Source organism: Ranitomeya imitator, chromosome 3 (genome assembly GCF_032444005.1).
Source record: "Ranitomeya imitator isolate aRanImi1 chromosome 3, aRanImi1.pri, whole genome shotgun sequence".
NCBI classification, from domain to species: domain Eukaryota; kingdom Metazoa; phylum Chordata; class Amphibia; order Anura; family Dendrobatidae; genus Ranitomeya; species Ranitomeya imitator.
The window spans coordinates 653,738,307-653,754,893 of NC_091284.1; the positions used below are offsets into that span (position 1 = coordinate 653,738,307).

Sequence of the window (16,587 nt, forward strand, 5' to 3'; positions counted from 1 at the left end):
TTTAAGGGCATGAGAAGTTGGAAAAGTGTGAAATTTTCAAGATTTTCGCTAAATTTTCAATCATTTTCACAAATAAACGCAAGTCATATCAAGGAAATTTTTCCACTAGCATGAAGTACAATATGTCATGAGAAAACCGGGATCCATGGAAGCATTCTAGAGTTATTACCTCATAGGCTACTGTTACACTTCTGTCGGTACGGGCCCGTCGCAATGCGTCGGACCGACGGACACTGTGAAATAACTGCAAGACGTTGGCAGCGGATGCAGTTTTTTAATGCATCTGCTGCCCATTCTGCAGTTCGGGAGGAGGGGGCGGAGTTTCGGCCGCACATGCACGGTCGAAAATGGTGGACACGTCGCACAAAAAAAGTTATTTTGAACTTTTTTTGTGCGTCGCATCTGCCAAAACACGACGAATGTGACGTGTGCCCATCCGTCGTGATCCGTCGCTAATATAAGTCTATGGGCAAAAAACGCATCCTGCAAGCACATTTGCAGGATCCGTTTTTTGCCCATAACGACGGATTGCGATGGAGGACAAAAGGCGGAAGTGTGAAAGTAGCCATAAAGGGACAGTGGTCAGAATTGTAAAAATTGGCCCGGTCAATAACATGCAAACCACCCTCGGGGGTAAAGGAGTTAAAAGACAAAAATAACCCTTAAGGAAAGAGTGTAGCAGATATTCAAATCAAGTGGCTTCATTTTATAATGTTTCCATGTTTACAAGTATAGCTCAAAATGTTATGTACATTAATAAACAAACAATTTCTGTCTCAAATTATATTAGTTTAGTCAGTAAGGTAGCTATAAGGGGGAATGGGGGCATGGAGCAGAGAAAGCGGTCACCACGGGCTACTGTCACTATTAACTATATCCATTCTGTAGACCGCAGGTCTCAAGAACAGCAGGCGATAGCCATTATACTGCATGGGAGCTAATGCAGACACCATTAGACAGTTTGTGGCTTACATTGGGGGCCATCATATGATGTGGAGGCCGTTATACAGTGCGGAAGCTAATGCGATGACCATTGTACAGAGTGGGAGCTAATGCAGGGGCCGTTTTACTGATGCAAAGTAATTTTACAGCTTGGGAGCTAATGCAAGGGCCATTATAGAGCATGGAAGCTAATTCGGGGGCCAATATACAGTGTGGACACTAATTTATGAGGCCATTATTCAGCATGGGAACTAATGCAGAGACCATTATACAGTGTGGGAGCTAATACGGGGGGCGATTATACAGTTTGTAGGATACTGTGAGGGCCATCATTCAGTTTGGGGGCCTTTATACATGATGGGAGCTGCCTTGGGGCTGTCAAACTGTGGGTACTATTTTGGGGGCCATTATATGGTATGGGGGCTATTATACAGTGTGAGGCCTACTGTGGGGACTATCACACAGTGCGGGGTCCATGATACAGTGGTGTACCATTATGTTTTGGGGGACCTATGGACTTTGTATACTGTATACTGTGTATAGAGGATCTGTGTATAGAGGGCTCATCTTACTGTGTATAGGGGATCTGTGGTTTCATCTTACTGTGTATAGCCGAACTATGGGACCATCAAAATGTGTGTAAAGGAGCTGTGGGCTCATCTTATTGTGTATAGGGGAGGTGTAGGAGCATCATACTGTGTATACACTGGGGAAAATAAGTATTTGATATACTGCCGATTTTGCAAGTTTTCCCACCTACAAAGAAGGGAGAAGTATGTAATATTTTTCATAGGTACAATCTAAGGATATGTGCACATGTTGCAGATTTGCTGTTGTTGAAATCTGTGCAGATTCTTCCTTTCTTGGCAGAAAATGCAGTTGAAAATCCACACGGATTTGATGCCTTTTTTATGCATTTTCTATGCGGATTTGATGTGGATTTTCATGCAGATTTTTCATACGGGTTTGTATGCATTTTTGTAAGCAAAATAACGATATATTATTTAAAAAAAAAAAAAGAATTGAGATGTCATTTCCTAGTCCAATCTCTTATTTTACATTCTCCATTAACCCCTTCATGACCCAGCCTATTTTGACCTTAAAGACCTTGCCGTTTTTTGCAATTCTGACCAGTGTCCCTTTATGAGGTAATAACTCAGGAACGCTTCAACGGATCCTAGCGGTTCTGAGATTGTTTTTTGTGACATATTGGGCTTCATGTTAGTGGTAAATTTAGATCAACAAATTCTGCGTTTATTTGTGATAAAAACGGAATTTTGGCGTAAATTTTGAAAATTTCGCAATTTTCAAATTTTGAATTTTTATTCTGTTAAACCAGAGAGTTATATGACACAAAATAGTTAATAAATAACATTTCCCACATGTATACTTTACAACAGCACAATTTTGGAAACAAAAATTTTTTTTGCTAGGAAGTTATAAGGGTTAAAATTTGACCAGCGATTTCTCATTTTTACAACAAAATTTACAAAACCATTTTTTTTAGGGACCACCTCACATTTGAAGACAGTTTGAGGGGTCTTTATGGCTGAAAATACCCAAAAGTGACACCATTCTAAAAAAAATGCACCCCTCAAGGTGCGCAAAACCACATTCAAGAAGTTTATTAACCCTTCAGGTGCTTCACAACAGCAGAAGCAACATGGAAGGAAAAAATGAACATTTAACTTTTTAGTCACAAAAATTATCTTTTAGCAACAATTTTTTTATTTTCCCAATGGTAAAATGAGAAACTGAACCACGAAAGTTGTTGTGCAATTTGTCCTGAGTACGCTGATACCTCATATGTGGGGGTAAACCACTGTTTGGGCGCACGGCAGGGCTTGGAAGGGAAGGAGCGCCATTTGACTTTTTGAATGAAAAATTGGCTCCACTCTTTAGCGGACACCATGTCACGTTTGGAGAGCCCCTGTGTGCCTAAAAATTGGAGCTCCCCCACAAGTGACCCCATTTTGGAAACTAGACGCCCCAAGGAGCTTATCTAGATGCATAGTGAGCACTTTTAACCCCCAGGTGCTTCACAAATTGATCCGTAAAAATGAAAAAGTACTTTTTTTTCACAAAAAAATTCTTTTAGCCTCAATTTTTTCATTTTCACATGGGCAACAGGACAAAATGGATCCTAAAATTTGTTGGGCAATTTCTCCTGAGTACACCGATACCTCACATGTGGGGGTAAACCACTGTTTGGGCACATGGTAAGGCTCGGAAGGGAAGGAGCGCCATTTGACTTTTTGAATGAAAAATTATTTCCATCGTTAGCGGACACCATGTCGCGAGCCCCTGTGTGCCTAAACATTGCAGCTCCCCACAAGTGACCCCATTTTGGAAACTAGACCCCCCAAGGAACTGATCTAGATGCCTAGTGAGCACTTTAAACCCTCATGTGCTTCACAAATTGATCTGAAAAAATGAAAAAGTACTTTTTTTTCACAAAAAAATTCTTTTCGCCTCAATTTTTCATTTTCACATGGGCAATAGGATAAAATGGATCCTAAAATTTGTTGGGCAATTTCTCCCGAGTACGCCGATACCTCATATGTGGGGGTAAACCACTGTTTGGGCACAGGGCATGGCTCGGAAGGGAAGGCGCGCCATTTGACTTTTTGAATGGAAAATTAGCTCCAATTGTTAGCGGACACCATGTCGCGTTTGGAGAGCCCCTGTGTGCCTAAACATTGGAGCTCCCCCACAAGTGACCCCATTTTGGAAACTAGACCCCCCAAGGAACTTATCTAGATGCATATTGAGCACTTTAAACCCCCAGGTGCTTCACAGAAGTTTATAACGCAGAGCGATGAAAATAAAAAATAATTTTTCTTTCCTCAAAAATGATTTTTTAGCCTGGAATTTCCTTTTTTGCCAAGGGTAATAGGAGAAATTGGACCCCAAATGTTGTTGTCCAGTTTGTCCTGAGTACGCTTATACCCCATATGTGGGGGTAAACCACTGTTTGGGCGCACGGCAGGGCTCGGAAGGGAAGGCACGCCATTTGGCTTTTTAAATGGAAAATTAGCTCCAATCATTAGCGGACACCATGTCACGTTTGGAGAGCCCCTGTGTGCCTAAACATTGGAGCTCCCCAACAAGTGACCCAATTTTGGAAACTAGACCCCCAAAGGAACTAATCTAGATGTGTGGTGAGGACTTTGAACCCCCAAGTGCTTCACAGAAGTTTATAACGCAGAGCCATGAAAATTTAAAAAAAAAATATTTTCTCAAAAATGATCTTTTAGCCTGCAATTTTTTATTTTCCCAAGGGTAACAGGAGAAATTTGACCCCAAAAGTTGTTGTCCAGTTTCTCCTGGGAACGCTGATACCCCATATGTGGGGGTAAACCACTGTTTGGGCACATGCCGGGGCTCGGAAGTGAAGTAGTGACGTTTTGAAATGCAGACTTTGATGGAATGCTCTGCGGGCGTTACGTTGCATTTGCAGAGCCCCTGATGTGGCTAAACAGTAGAAACCCACCACAAGTGACCCCATTTTGGAAACTAGACCCCGAAAGGAACTTATCTAGATGTGTGGTGAGCACTTTGAACCCCCAAGTGCTTCACAGAAGTTTATAATGCAGAGCCGTGAAAATAATAAATACGTTTTCTTTCCTCAAAAATAATTATTTAGCCCAGAATTTTTTATTTTCCCAAGGGTTACAGGAGAAATTGGACCCCAAAAGTTGTTGTCCAGTTTCTCCTGAGTATGCTGATACCCCATGTGTGAGGGTAAACCACTGTTTGTGCACTCGTCGGGGCTCAGAAGGGAAGTAGTGACTTTTGAAATGCAGACTTTGATGGAATGGTCTGTGGGCGTCACGTTGCGTTTGCAGAGCCCCTGGTGTGCCTAAACAGTAGAAACCCCCCACAAGTGACCCCATTTTAGAAACTAGACCCTCCAAGGAACTTATCTAGATATGTGGTGAGCACTTTGAACCCCCAAATGCTTCACAGACGTTTACAACGCAGAGCCGTGAAAATAAAAAATCATTTTTTTTTTCCTCAAAAATGATGTTTTAGCAAGCATTTTTTTATTTTCACAAGGGTAACAGGAGAAATTGGACCCCAGTAATTGTTGCGCAGTTTGTCCTGAGTACACTGATACTCCATATGAAGGGGTAAACCACTGTTTGGGCGCACGTTGGGGCTCGGAAGTGAGGGAGCACCATTTGAATACAAGATTGGCTGGAATCAATGGTGGCGCCATGTTGCGTTTGGAGACCCCTGATGTGCCTAAACAGTGGAAACCCCTCAATTCTACCTCCAACACTATAACCCCAACACACCCCTAACCCTAATCCCAACTGTAGCCATAAACCTAATCACAACCCTAACCACAACCCTAATTCCAACCCTAACCCTAAGACTATGTGCCCACGTTGCGGATTCGTGTGAGATTTTTTCAGCATCATTTTTTAAAAATCCGCGGGTAAAAGGCACTGCGTTTTACCTGCGGATTTACCGCGGATTTCCAGCGTTTTTTGTGCGGCCAATCCGCTGCGGATCCGCAGCCAAATCCGCACCATGTGCACATAGCCCAATTCTAAAGGTATGTGCACACACTGCGGAAAACGCTGCGGATCCGTTCAGTTTCCCATGAGTTTACAGTTCAATGTAAACCTATGGGAAACAAAAATCGCTGTACACATGCTGCAGAAAAACTGCACGGAAACGCAGCCGTTTACATTCTGCAGCATGTCACTAGTTTCTGCGGATTCCGCAGCGGTTTTACAACTGCTCCAATAGAAAATCGCAGTTGTAAAACCGCAGTGAAATGCGCAGAAAAACCGCGGTAAATCCGCCATAAATCCGCAGCGTAAAAATCCGCAGAGGAACAGAATACGTGTGCACATACCGAAACCCTAACCCTAGCCCTAACCCTATTCTAACCTTGGTGGAAAAAATTTTTTTTTTATTGTCCCTACCTATGGGGGTGACAAAGGGGGGGGGGGGTCATTTATTATTTTTTTTATTTTGATCACTGTGATAGATTATATCTCAGTGATCGAAATGCACTTTGGAACGAATCTGCCGGCCGGCAGATTCAGCGGGCGCACTGCGTATGCGCCCGCCATTTTGGAAGATGGCGGCGCCCAGGGAGAAGACGGACGGACCCCGGCAGGATCGGTAAGTATGATGGGGTGGGGGGAGCACGGGGGGGATTGGAGCATGGGGGGGGTTTGGAGCGTGGGGGGGTGGAACGGAGCGCGGGGGGGTGGAACGGAGCACGGGGAGGGGTGGATCGGAGCACGGGGAGGGGTGGATCGGAGCACGGGGGGGTGGATGATGCACGGGGGGTGGATCGGAGTGCAGGGGGGTTGGATTGGAGCACGGTGGGGTGATTGGAGCACGGGGGGAGCGGACAAGAGCACGGGGGGAGCGGAGCGGTGTACCGGACAGATCGGTGGCTTGGGGGGCGATCGGTGGGGTGGGGTGGAGGCACATTAGTGTTTCCAGCCATGGCCGATGATGTTGCAGCATCGGCCATGGCTGGATTGTAATATTTCACCAGTTTTAATAGGTGAAATATTACAAATCGCTCTGATTGGCAGTTTCACTTTCAACAGCCAATCAGAGCGATCGTAGCCACGGGGGGGTGAAGCCCCCCCCCTGGGCTGAAGTACCACTCCCCCTGTCCCTGCAGATCGGGTGAAATTGGAGTTAACCCTTTCACCCGATCTGCAGGGACGCGATCTTTCCATGACGCCACATAGGCGTCATGGGTCGGATTGGCACCGACTTTCATGACTCCTACGTGGCGTCATGGGTCGGGAAGGGGTTAAAGACCATAATATCATTACATACCATGGTCAAATATAATGTTTACACACACAAAACAAATATAAATCAATATAATATATATGCTGCTCAAAAAAATAAAGGGAACACTAAAATCCCACATCCTAGATATCACTGAATGAAATATTCCAGTTGTAAATCTTTATTCATTACATAGTGGAATGTGTTGAGAACAATAAAACCTAAAAATGATCAACGTAAATCACAACTAATATCCCACAGAGGTCTGGAGTTGGAATGATGCTTAACATCAAAGTGGAAAATGAAGTTACAGGCTGATCCAACTTCAGTGGAAATGCCTCAAGACAAGGAAGTGATGCTCTGTATTGTGTGTGGCCTCTACATGCCTGTATGACCTCCCTACAATTCCTGGGCATGCTCCTGAGGAGGCAGCGGATTGTCTCCCGAGGGATCTCCTCCCAGACTTGGACTAAAGCATCCGCACCTCCTGGACAGTCTGTGGTTCAACGTGACGTTGGTGGATGGTGCGAGATATGATGTTGCAGATGTGTTCAATCGGATTCAGGTCTGAGGAATGGGCGGGCCAGTCCATAGCTTCAATGCCTTCATCTTGCAGGAACTGCAGACACACTCCAGCCACATGAGGTCTGGCATTATCCTGCATTAGGAGGAACCCAGGGCCAACCGTACCAGCATATGGTCTCACAAGGGGTCTTAGGATCTCATCTCGGTACCTAATAGCAGTCAGGCTACCTCTGGTGAACAAATAGAGGGCTGTGTGGCAATCCAAAGGAATGCCATCCCACACCATTACTGACCCACTGTTAAACCAGTCATATTGAAGGATGATACAGGCAGCAGATCGCTCTCCACGGCATCTACAGACTGTGTCATGTCTGTCACATGTGCTCAATGTGAACCTGCTTTCATCTGTGAAGAGCATAGGGTGCCAGTGGTGAATTTGCCAATCATGGTGTTCTGTGGCAAATGCCAAGAGTCTTGCACAGTGTTGGGCTGTGAGCACAACCCCCATTTGTGGACATCGGGCATTCAGAGCATCCCCATGGAGTTGGTTTCTAACCGTTTGTGCAGATACATGCACATTTGTGGCCTGCTGGAGGTCATTTTGCAGGGCTCTGGCAGTGCTCCTCCTGTTCCTCCTTGCACAAAGCCTGAGGTAGTGGTCCTGCTGCTGGGTTTTTGCCCTCCTCCGGCCCCTTCCATGTCTCCTGGTGTACTGGCCTGTCTACTGATAGCACCTCCAGCCTCTGGACACTATGCTGACAGACACAGCAAACTCTGCCACAGTTCGCATTGATGTGCATTCCTGGATGAGCTGCACTACCTGAGCCACTTGTGTGGGTTGTAGAATCCATCTCATGCTACCACGAGTGTGAAAGCACAACCAACATGATCCTAAGTTTGATATAGCAAGAGAAATCAAGACAATCTTAGAGAATGCTGTACATAAACAAATTATTGACCAGGATTTATATGATTTTCTGACCATTAAATTTCCAGTGACACCGGTAATATAGACGCTACCAAAGATCCACAAATCTCTCGTGCACCCCCCGGGTAGACCAATAGTGCCAGGATGCGGCTCTATTTTTTCAAATATTGGGATTTTTCTGGATAAAATCCTTAACCCAATTGCTGGTTGCGCAGAATCATTTGTTAGAGACACCACTGATTTTTTTAGAAAAAATAAGTGGGATTGAGGTGTTTGGCGAAGTGGTTTTGGCATCGTTCGATGTCACTTCGCTATATACCTTGATTGACCATGCTCGGGGGCTCACCGCAGTGAATAAAAAGTTATTAACTACCCACTTTTCTAGCGAGGCCAGGGGTTTTGTAATACAGCTGTTGGAACTAGTGTTGTCTAGAAACTATTTTTTATTTGGAGACACTTTTTATTTGCAATTACGCGGGACCGCCGTGGGCGCGAACATGGCGCCCGCATATGCAAATATAGTTATGAGTGTCATCGAGGAGGACTTCGTCTATGTGTCCCACCACTTCAGCCAAGTGGCCGCGTGGTGGAGATACATAGACGATGTCTTCCTCGTATGGACGGGTACAATAGAGTTCTTACTTAAATTCCATGACTACCTGAATACAATTGATGAAACAATTAAATTCACCCTTGTACACTCATGTACTAACATACAATTTTTGGATGTTAATGTTCAAATTGAGAATGGTAAATTTACTACTCAATTGTTTACTAAAGCCACAGATAAAAATGATTTATTGCTTTTCAATAGTCAACACCCCAGAAAAACTAAAGAGTCAATCCCGTATAGTCAGCTTTTGCGGGTTGAAAGTATTGAAGATTCTTTAAAATAATCTATGGAAGGGACATGTAGGAAATTCTCTGAAAGAGGTTATCCAAAAAAATTGTTGCAAATACAGAAGAATAAGGTTGATATATTACCGAGAAAAGAAATACTACAGAAAAAAACTAAATTGAAATAATTTGATCGTATTCCTTTTGTAACGTCGTATTGTGAGGAGAGTGGCAAAATTGCTGACATTATATGCAAACATTAAGGAATGCTATATAAATGTTCTCCCGAAGTGAAGGAGTTCTCTAAACCACCAATTTTCTCATATAAACGTAGTCGAACTATTGCATCTACTCTGGTGAAGTCTGATATAGGGTCATTCAAAAAACAGGGTCAGGCCACACTTACTGGCAATAGTAGGAAAGGTTGTTTTCCATGCTTGTCCTGTATTAACTGTAATTTGATGCTCAAGGGGTCTAATTTCTTTCATCCCATCACGAATGAGGAATATAGGATACAGCATTATTTGACATGTGACTCAGAGTTTGTTGTATATTTACTTCAGTGTCCTTGTTCCTTATGGTATGTCGATGAAACTACGTGTGATTTCAAGACTAGAATCAATCAACACCGACATACCATAAGGAAGAAACGTTTGGATCTACCAGTGTCTAAACATTTCACGGAGAAATGTCATACTGAAAAACAACTGCGCTTCCGTATTATTGATATGGTACCAGTTCAGAGAAGGGGAGGTGACCGTATACGGTTACTTAAAAAGAAATAATAATAATAATTTTTATTTATATAGCGCCAACATATTCCACAGCGCTTTACAAATTATAGAGGGGACTTGTACAGACAATAGACATTACAGCATAACAGAAATACAGTTCAAAACAGATACCAGGAGGAATGAGGGCCCTGCTCGCAAGCTTACAGACTATGAGGAAAAGGGGAGACACGAGAGGTGGATGGTAACAATTGCTTTAGTTATTCGGACCGGCCATAGTGTAAGGCTCGGGTGTTCATGTAAAGCTGCATGAACCAGTTAACTGCCTAAGTATGTAGCAGTACAGACACAGAGGGCTATTAACTGCATAAAGTGAATGAGAACATAATGCGAGGAACCTGATTTTTTTTTTTTTTTTAAAGAGTTGGAATGGATAAAAAAAACTCAATACTTTAAAACCTTATGGTCTTAATGTGGATTTCAAACTTAATTCAATTATGTAAATGTGATAGTGGTTATATTCTCTCCTAAGTGTATATTTTATATATATTTTTTATGTTTTAAAAGAAACTTATGGAGTTATTTGTCCTTTTTCAGGTGTCCTATCTTACATACCGAGATACTATATGGAGGCTACGACTTTGAACAATGGACGATGGATCTGTACTGATTACTCTATAATGTGAATTATTTTGCTTTCCTTTTTCCTTGATCTCTGCATTTCTCTTGATATTTTGATTATTTTTTTGGATATATAATTACAGAGAATAAAAGCTTGAATTTATAAACATAGGAAACTCCCCTGCTTTGGTCATTTGGTCTTTTATGTTTCTCTAGGGATGTTGAAGATGTAGCCAAAGATTGGGTCATGTGTGTCATACTGTAGGGGTTTGGAGAAACGCGGGGGGTACCCGCCCCCAAAGGTCTCCGTTTCCTTACTCAGGGTCAGCATGCCCCACTTTAATAAGGGGGGCTTCCTGGACCTTGGTGACGTATTACAGACTTATGTCTGGGTCCCTTTAAATACGGCGGCACATCGAGTATGTTCCCGAGTAGAGAAGACTATTCTTATACATATGACCGTGTATGGAGCAGTTTAATTTTGTACATAATTTTTTTTTTATATATATATATTTTATAGATTATATATTCTTTATTTATTTTTTATGTTTTTCATATTCTGTACAGTAACTCCTGAGTAATGCAGAGTTCGGGGTTTCTAGGATCGCTACTGTATTTTTTATATTGCTATTGCAATAGTTATGTGATTCCGTCCTCCGTGTGGGCAAAGCCGCCCCTAGCTAACATGGCGCCATGGTCCTCGGAAGGCTCTGAGCAGCTGCAGGGCAGAGCATTGTGGGTCCCTGACTGTGATGTCACAGACATGTGCAGTAGGCACTTGGGAACGCCGTGTCCATGGCTGCCATTACTGAGCTGTGTATGTAAGTTATAATATCGTTAGTAAGGACACCTGATTTGTTTTTAATAACAATTGGCCATTAAGCTATTTTTAATTATTTTCACGCAGTATGTTATTCATAATACCCGTCAATAGCTGTGGTTTGATGGGCTGAGTAACTTGCACAATTGCACTGTTACACTAATGATGCACAATAACACATTGACTTTATTATATTTAATGATTTTCTAATGAGATATGTATGTGTTGGATATAAAATGTGGTCTCACTCTTGTATTCATTGCTTGACAAAGGATAACACATCCGAAACGTTGCCACGGCATTCAGGCAATAAAGTCCACTTTTTTCAATTATTTTGTGCTGCTTTTCCTTTTTTTTGAGTTTATTACTTTTTGACCATTGGATTGCTGGTCGGGAGAGCTCTGCATGCCTTGTAAGGTAGTAATTTGATGCTGTTCCAATTTTTTCACTATATATATATATATATATATATATATGTAATTCCAAGCCCGAGGTTTAGTAACGATCAGATGTAAGGCAGATATCCTCATTAATAAATTGGTGAAGAGTAGGGTTGAGCGAAACGGATCGGTCATTTTCATAAGTCGCCAACTTTTGGCAAAGTCGGGTTTCATGAAACCCGACCTGATCCCTGTGTGGGGTCGGCCATGCGGTACGCGACCTTCGCGCTAAAGTCACGTTTCGATGACACGTTCAGCGCCATTTCTAAGCCAATGAAGGTGGATGCAGAGTGTGGGCAGCGTGATGACATAGTTCCTGGTCCCCACCATCTTAGAGAAGGGCATGGCAGTGATTGGCTTGATTTCTGCGGCGCCACAGGGGCTATAAAGGGGCGTTCCCGCTGACCGCCATCTTACTGCTGCTGATCTGAGCATAGGGAGAGGTTGTTGCCGCTTCGTCAGAAGCAGGGATAGCGTTAGGCAGGGTACATTAACCCCCAAACCGCTTGTGCTGTAGTGATTTCCACTGTCCAACACCACCTTTTGTTTGCAGGGACAGTGGAGGCTACATTTTTTTTTTCCTCAGCGCTGTAGCTCATTGGGCTGCCCTAGAAGGCTCCCTGATAGCTGCATTGCTGTTTGTACGCCGCTGTGCAAACCAACTGCTTTTTTCAAAGCACAAATCCTGTTGCTCCTTCCTTTCTGCACAGCTATCTTGTTTGTTTGTCCACACTTTTGACTTTTTTGTGCAGCAGTCCACTCCTTTTTATTGCTGCCTGCCATACTTTGCTGAGATTACTGCAGGGAGATAGTAATTGTAGTATAGTCCCTTTTTAAAAAAATTATATCTCTTCAAGCCACTTTCTGCCACAGAAAATATACTCTAATACAGTGGCCCATATTTATTCACTAGTCTCCCTGAAGAAAAAAAAGGTGCAGATTAAAATTGGCAAATCTGCATCAGTGGCAGTCCTGTGTGTGGCATCTGTGTCTCATTTTCTGGCACAGAAAACATACAGTCTAACAGTGGGCCTGATTTCTTGCCAATTCAACCATAAATAAAAAAAAAAATAGTGGGAGATTAAGATTGGCAATTCTGCCTCAGTGCCAGTGCTGTGTGTGGCATCTGTCTCTCATTTTCTGCCACAGAAAACCTAGTGTGTAATACTGGGCCAGATTTTTTGACAATTCTGCCAGGGGAAAAAAAAATAGTGGGAGATTAAGATTGGCAATTCTGCCTCAGTGCCAGTCCTGTGTGTGGCATCTGTCTCTCATTTTGTGCCACCGCAGACAGGACAGGTACTGCAGCATCAATTCAAAGTGACAGGAGACAACGTTTATCCAGTATGGTTACTAACTATTTTTCATCCCTTATCGATGATCTCCCTCAACCGTGATTCCCATTTGATTACTGGGCATCCAAAATAGACACCTGGCCTGAATTGGCAGAATATGCTTTGCAGGAGCTTGCTTGCCCAGCAGCTAGTGTGCTATCAGAAAGAGTATTCAGTGCTGCTGGTTCAATATTGACCGAAAAAAGGACTCGTCTGGCTACCCAAAATGTTGATGATCTAACCTTCATTAAAATGAACCACTCATGGATTTCGAATTATTTTGCCCTACCCTTCCTGGCTGACACATAGCTTTCCTATAAAAAGGTCTTGCTTGTGGACTGGTCTTACTGACTGTTCCAATCTCTTAATTTGCAGCTGCTGTTTGTCCAGTATACGACATGTTTACACCTCCCTAAATGGGCTAACTCGCCCCACGGGGCCGTAGTCTCGCCACTTGGTGCAAGCAACCATGAGAGTGCCGTTTGTCTGAAGAGGTGGGTGTGCCCACTTTTGGTTGACGGCACTGCCACTGGGTCCCTCATAGTACAATAAAGTGTCTCTGGCGGTGGTGGCGTGCACCCAACGTCAGACACACCGTTGTAACATGAGGGGCCCTGGGCCTGTACCGCCGGCCACAAGAGAGTTCCCCCCCAGCTCAAACAGTGCTCTACCACTTGCAAAATTATCTCTCACAGCTCCAATGTTTAGTCTATGCGCTGACATCCTTCAATGCCTGGCACTGACAATACCAATTTGTTAACATGTATGATGCTAGTTAAAATAGTCAGGGTCAGTGTCCTATATTGACACCAGTAAATACTTAGCGCCAAATTACTATGTCTGAAACTCAGCAGAGGAGCCCACCCCTGCACCTAAGTATGCCACCCTTTTTTTTTTGGTTTTGTTGTTTTGCGAGACATGAACATCTATTTCTTTTTTGGGAGTACTAACTGTGTCAGACACTCCTTCCAATCGTCCTCCGCTGACCACACCAATGCTGCCTGTGTACCCCTGCCACATAGTCGAAGGTGCTTTGAGCCTATATTTTTTAATTTTAGGCCTACTAAGTCTGTCTGCGGTCTCTCCTTCAAATTGTCCTCCGTTGACCACACCAATGCTGCCTGTGTACCCCTGCAAGATAATTCAAACTGCATTGAGCCTATTTTTTTTATTTTAGGCCTACTAAGCCTGTCTGCGGTCCATCCTTCCAATTGTCCTCCGCTGACCACACCAATGCTGCCTGTGTACCCCTGCAAGATAATTCAAACTGCTTTGAGCCTATTTTTTTAAATTTTAGGCCTACTAAGTCTGTCTGTGGTCCCTCCTTCCAATTGTCCTCCGCTGACCACATCAATGCTGTCTGTGTACCCCTGCAAGATAATTCAAACTGCTTTGAGCCTATTTTTTAAAATTTTAGGCCTACTAAGTCTGTCTGCGGTCCCTCCTTCCAATTGTCCTCCGCTGAGCACACCAATGCCGACCGTGTACCCATGTAACCTTTTTTCAACCTGCAGTGAGCCAACTTTATGGTGTAAGGCATACTAGCAGTGTCTGTCTGCGCCACTTAATACAGCTGTCTCCCTTAAAAAAAAATAACAAAAAAACACAATTGTCTGGTTTTCAGCCTGTCAGAATTATAAAACTGCGTTGGGGCCACAAGTTTCATTGTGGTCTACAAACTGAGTCTTCCGCTCCAAGGTGTTCTCTATGTTGCCTCTCCCTCGCTTCTATCTTGAAGCTCTTGTTAAGTAGTTGTTGAAACAACACTGCATTAGGGCTAAAAGTTGGGTCTGGGTTGTAGAGACGGTGTCTGCTGCTCCAAGGTGTTCTCCTGGTTGCCTCTCCCTAGCTTCTATCTTGAAGCTCTTGTTAAGTAGTTGTTGAAACAACACTGCATTTGGCCCACAAGTTGGGTCTGGGTTCTAGAGACGGTGTCTCCCTCTCCAAGGTAACATAGTAACATAGTTGGTAAGGCCGAAAAAAGACATTTGTCCATCCAGTTCAGCCTATATTCCATCATAATAAATCCCCAGATCTACGTCCTTCTACAGAACCTAATAATTGTACGATACAATATTGTTCTGCTCCAGGAAGACATCCAGGCCTCTCTTGAAACCCTCGACTGAGTTCGCCATCACCACCTCCTCAGGCAAGCCATTCCAGATTCTCACTGCCCTAACAGCAAAGAATCCTCTTCTATGTTGGTGGAAAAACTTTCTCTCCTCCAGATGCAAAGAATGCCCCCTTGTGCCGTCACCTTCCTTGGTATAAACAGATCCTCAGCGAGATATTTGTATTGTCCCCTTATATACTTATACATGGTTATTATATCGCCCCTCAGTCGTCTTTTTTCTAGACTAAATAATCCTAATTTCGCTAATCTATCTGGGTATTGTAGTTCTCCCATCCCCTTTATTAATTTTGTTGCCCTCCTTTGTACTCTCTCTAGTTCCATTATATCCTTCCTGAGCACCGGTGCCCAAAACTGGACACAGTACTCCATGTGCGGTCTAACTAGGGATTTGTACAGAGGCAGTATAATGCTCTCATCATGTGTATCCAGACCTCTTTTAATGCACCCCATGATCCTGTTTGCCTTGGCAGCTGCTGCCTGGCACTGGCTGCTCCAGGTAAGTTTATCATTAACTAGGATCCCCAAGTCCTTCTCCCTGTCAGATTTACCCAGTGGTTTCCCGTTCAGTGTGTAATGGTGATATTGATTCCTTCTTCCCTTGTGTATAACCTTACATTTATCATTGTTAAACCTCATCTGCCACCTTTCAGCCCAAGTTTCCAACTTATCCAGATCCATCTGAAGCAGAATACTATCTTCTCTTGTATTAACTGCTTTACATAGTTTTGTATCATCTGCAAATATCGATATTTTACTGTGTAAACCTTCTACCAGATCATTAATGAATATGTTGAAGAGAACAGGTCCCAATACCGACCCCTGCGGTACCCCACTGGTCACAGCGACCCAGTTAGAGACTATACCATTTATAACCACCCTCTGCTTTCTATCACTAAGCCAGTTACTAACCCATTTACACACATTTTCCCCCAGACCAAGCATTCTCATTTTGTGTACCAACCTCTTGTGCGGCACGGTATCAAACGCTTTTGAAAAATCGAGATATACCACGTCCAATGACTCACCGTGGTCCAGCCTATAGCTTACCTCTTCATAAAAACTGATTAAATTGGTTTGACAGGAGCGATTTTTCATAAACCCATGCTGATATGGAGTTAAACAGTTCTTCTCATTGAGATAATCCAGAATAACATCCTTCAGAAACCCTTCAAATATTTTACCAACAATAGAGGTTAGACTTACTGGCCTATAATTTCCAGGTTCACTTTTAGAGCCCTTTTTGTATATTGGCACCACATTTGCTATGCGCCAGTCCTGCGGAACAGACCCCATCGCTATAGATACACCATTATTTCTTATTTTTAGGGACTCTATTACATTACTTAGTTCTCTTAGTACTCGTGGGTGTATGCCATCCGGACCCGGAGATTTATCTATTTTAATCTTATTTAGCCGGTTTCGCACCTCTTCTTGGGTTAGATTGGTGACCCTTAATATAGGGTTTTCATTGTTTCCTGGGATTTCATCTAGCATTTCATT

The 16,587-nt window shown here is 43.3% G+C and overlaps 1 protein-coding gene across 1 annotated transcript in view; it reads left to right on the plus strand.

Annotated features, from left to right (window-relative positions):
* The window catches only part of DNAJC15 (DnaJ heat shock protein family (Hsp40) member C15), a 116,375-nt gene extending 105,023 nt beyond the window's left edge, over positions 1–11,352 (plus strand). Inside the window, exon 6 of the mRNA XM_069758231.1 lies at positions 10,336–11,352. Coding sequence (XP_069614332.1) covers positions 10,336–10,424 — 89 coding nt within the window. The 3' untranslated portion in view covers positions 10,425–11,352. The remainder of the gene's footprint in view (positions 1–10,335) is intronic.
* Positions 11,353–16,587: the final 5,235 nt, after the last annotated feature.